Here is a 3,122-nt window from a genome sequence, read left to right as displayed (position 1 = left end):
GGGGGGGGGGGCGAGAAAGGAAAGGGCCGGGCAGCCGGGCCCTGGGAAAAGCCGCAGCCTCAAGGAGGCCACCAGGAGCGAGGGGGTGGCAGAAGGGGCTTCCAAGCCGGTGAGGCTGGGGGCCTCGGGGTGCTGATGATATGGGGAGGTGGGCACCCGGGGCTGCCAAGGGGCAGTGCTGCCCTCCCGGCACCTGGCAGGGACCCTTCTTTCGTGCTTTGGTGGGTTGGTTGCCCTCCTGTTCCGTAAGCTGTGTCAGGTGGGGAAGGGAGCAGGAGCAGCTGAGCAAGGGGCACTGTAGGGCTGATTCACTCCACCCTGGGGAAATCTGGTCCCTCCTAGCTCCAGCAAGCAGCTACTTGGGAGATTGTGTCATAGAATCATAGAACAGTTTGGGTTGGAAGGGACCTTAAAGATCATCCAGTTCCAACCCCCTGCATGGGCAGGGACACCTCCCACCAGCCCAGGCTGCTCCAAGCCCCATCCAACCTGCCCTTCAACACTGCCAGGGATGGGGCAGCCACAGCTTCCCTGGGCAACCTGGGCCAGGCTCTCACCACCCTCACTCGTAGTGAATAATTTCTTTCTATTTATCTCATCTAAGTCTCCCCTCTTTCACTTAAAACTGTTCTGCCTCATCCTCTCACTACAAGCCCTTGTCCAAACTCCCTTCCCAGCTTTCCTGTAGCCCCTTTGGACACTGGAAGGTGGCTGTGGGGTCTCCCTGGAACCTTCTTTTCTCCAACAGATGGCAGAGTTCCTAGTTCTTAGGGACATCTGCAGGGCACAGTGTCCCATGAGTGAAGTCCCCTGTTGCCCAGGAGGGAATGCGGTATCAGAACTAAATTGGAGGGTATTCTGTTGGTGGAGAGCTGTAGGCAGGCAGTCGGGGAGCTGCTCCACTCCTCCCCAAGCCCTCCCAGACCTGCACAGGATTGGGATCTTGGATGCTGGGAGCCAGAGAGCAGCTGCAGGCAGCGTGTCTGCCCCTCTGCTTTGGAAACCTGCAGCGGGTTGAACCTGCCTGTGACAGAGTTCCCAGCCGAGGGGAAACGCAGCAGTGCCCGGCTTCCCTCAGCAGTGCTGCCATCTCTCCCTGCAGCCAGGACTCCTGGAGCCCACCTCCTGCCTGATCCGGGTGTCCAAGAGCGCGCCCACCCTGGGAATCGCCATCGAGGGGGGAGCCAACACGCGGCAGCCGCTGCCCCGCATCGTCACCATCCAGGTAGGGCGGGCTGGGAGTGGGAAGAACTCGGTGCTTATATCCCACTCATCTTCTCCCCGGACATCAAACCCTCTCCAGCTAAAGCCTGTGCGTCCCAGGGAGCATTTTGGGGATGTGCTTTCCTTCCCCATAGCCCTGTGTCTCCCCAGAGGTTAGAGGCATCGTTCTGCTGCTGAGGGGGTTGCTGAGAGTTGCTTTCATATCCTGTGGAGAAGCACAGAGTCATGGAATGGCTTGACTTGGAAGGGATCCTAAAGATCATCCAGTCCCACCCCCTGCACGGGCAGGGACACCTCCCACCAGCCCAGGTTGCTCCAAGCCCCATCCAACCTGCCCTTCAACACTGCCAGGGATGGGGCAGCCACAGCTTCCCTGGGCAACCTGGGCCAGTGAAAATTGTATCAAACTTCTCTCCTGATGGGTGATTCCCACCAGTGGGATGGGGCGGTGGTGACCCCAGCAGGGCCGTGGGATCTTAAAAGATCATCTAGTTCCAACCCCACTGCATGGGCAAGGACGCCTCCCACTAGAATAATCCACGTCCTGGGAACCCAGGATTTTCTGCAGACATTTCAGACAGACTCTGGGCAGCCCCAAAAGCTTGGCTGGTGTCTCCAGATGTCTGGAAACTCCCTTTTTGCCTGCTCAGCTAGAAGGCTGAGGAGGGGGAGTGATGGAGGAAAGCTGCAGAACTGAGCCTGGTGGAGCTGCCTCCCCTAATCTGCTCCTCTGCTCTTGACTTGGGGCAAAATTCAAGTTCTTTACAGCAAAAGAAAAGCAGAGTTTGTCTTGGCCATCATTGCACCATCAGCAGGCAGGAGGGAAGCCAAGTCCATCCCCTCTTTCCAAACCGTGAAATGCCAGGTCAGGGTGAACACGACGGGTGCAAAACGCTCCCAATTTTCCCCAGACTGCCTGTATCCCACCCCTCTCTCCCGCAGCGTGGGGGCTCAGCACACAACTGTGGGAAGCTGAAGGTTGGCCACGTCATTTTGGAAGTGAACGGCACGGGGTTACGGGGCAAGGAGCACCGGGAAGCTGCCCGGATCATCGCTGAGGCCTTTAAGCTGAAGGAAAAGGACTACATTGATTTCTTGGTCACAGAATTCAACGTGGCCCTTTAGGAGCCCTGACGGGTTTGTCGGGGAGCCTGACTTAGGATGAGGAGCACCCGAATGGGGATGAAAGGCAGCGCCGAGGTGTGAAAGCAGCACCCCGCCATGCAGAGCCCTCACCCGCACGTGCAGACACCCTCGTCTTGTCCCCAAATGTCCCTACGTGTCCCCACAGCCACCACAGACTCTCGCTGCCTGGGTAGGACGGGCTGAGAACAGGCAGAAATCGATGCACATCCTTGGAAGTCTTCATCCCTGTCCTCTCTGGGGTTGGGGGGGGTTGCCCTTTGGGGACACCCTCTCCCTCTCAGCCGGGCTGGGGAGCAGGGCAGGAGGACAGCAGAGGTCTGGGTGTCCCCACTGTCACTTGAGTGCCACATGCAGAGCAGGGGGGGGGGCCCGTGGCTCAGGCTGGGAGGCTTTTTGAGTGGTCGGTGCTGGTCGGGTGGCACGGGCAGAGCTGCAGAGAGAGAGCAACCGGAGGCCTTGTAAATCGCTGGCAACGTCGTATTTATATCTACAGAGCTTGTGCTTTTAATTTTTCAATAAATCTATCAGGTTAGAAAAAGACTGGGTTTTTTGAGGGGGGCGGGGGGAGGAGCAGGGAGAAGGGGTGGGTGTTTCTGCAGGGAAATAGTGGGGAATAGGGATGTGTGGGGCAGGGATGCCTATGGGACACATCATCAAAACCTTCCCCATCCCAGGGTGAGTCCGGAGGGAGGGGGAAATGCCCCAATCCCCCTGCCAGGGTGACCCCCCCCCCCCCCCCACAGGGCGCGCCC

General features: G+C 58.7%; 1 protein-coding gene across 1 annotated transcript in view; it reads left to right on the top strand.

The window, feature by feature from the left end:
• The window catches only part of DFNB31 (deafness, autosomal recessive 31), a 41,404-nt gene extending 39,055 nt beyond the window's left edge, over positions 1-2,349 (top strand). The window contains exons 14-15 of the mRNA XM_009994353.1: positions 1,103-1,225; positions 2,167-2,349. Of these exons, the coding sequence (XP_009992655.1) occupies positions 1,103-1,225; positions 2,167-2,349 (306 nt within the window). The remainder of the gene's footprint in view (positions 1-1,102; positions 1,226-2,166) is intronic.
• Positions 2,350-3,122: the final 773 nt, after the last annotated feature.

This window comes from Chaetura pelagica, unplaced genomic scaffold, assembly GCF_000747805.2.
Source record: "Chaetura pelagica isolate M959 unplaced genomic scaffold, ChaPel_1.0 scaffold132, whole genome shotgun sequence".
NCBI classification, from domain to species: domain Eukaryota; kingdom Metazoa; phylum Chordata; class Aves; order Apodiformes; family Apodidae; genus Chaetura; species Chaetura pelagica.
Note: the sequence above shows the minus strand (reverse complement) of the source record. Positions and strands in the feature narration are given on the sequence as shown.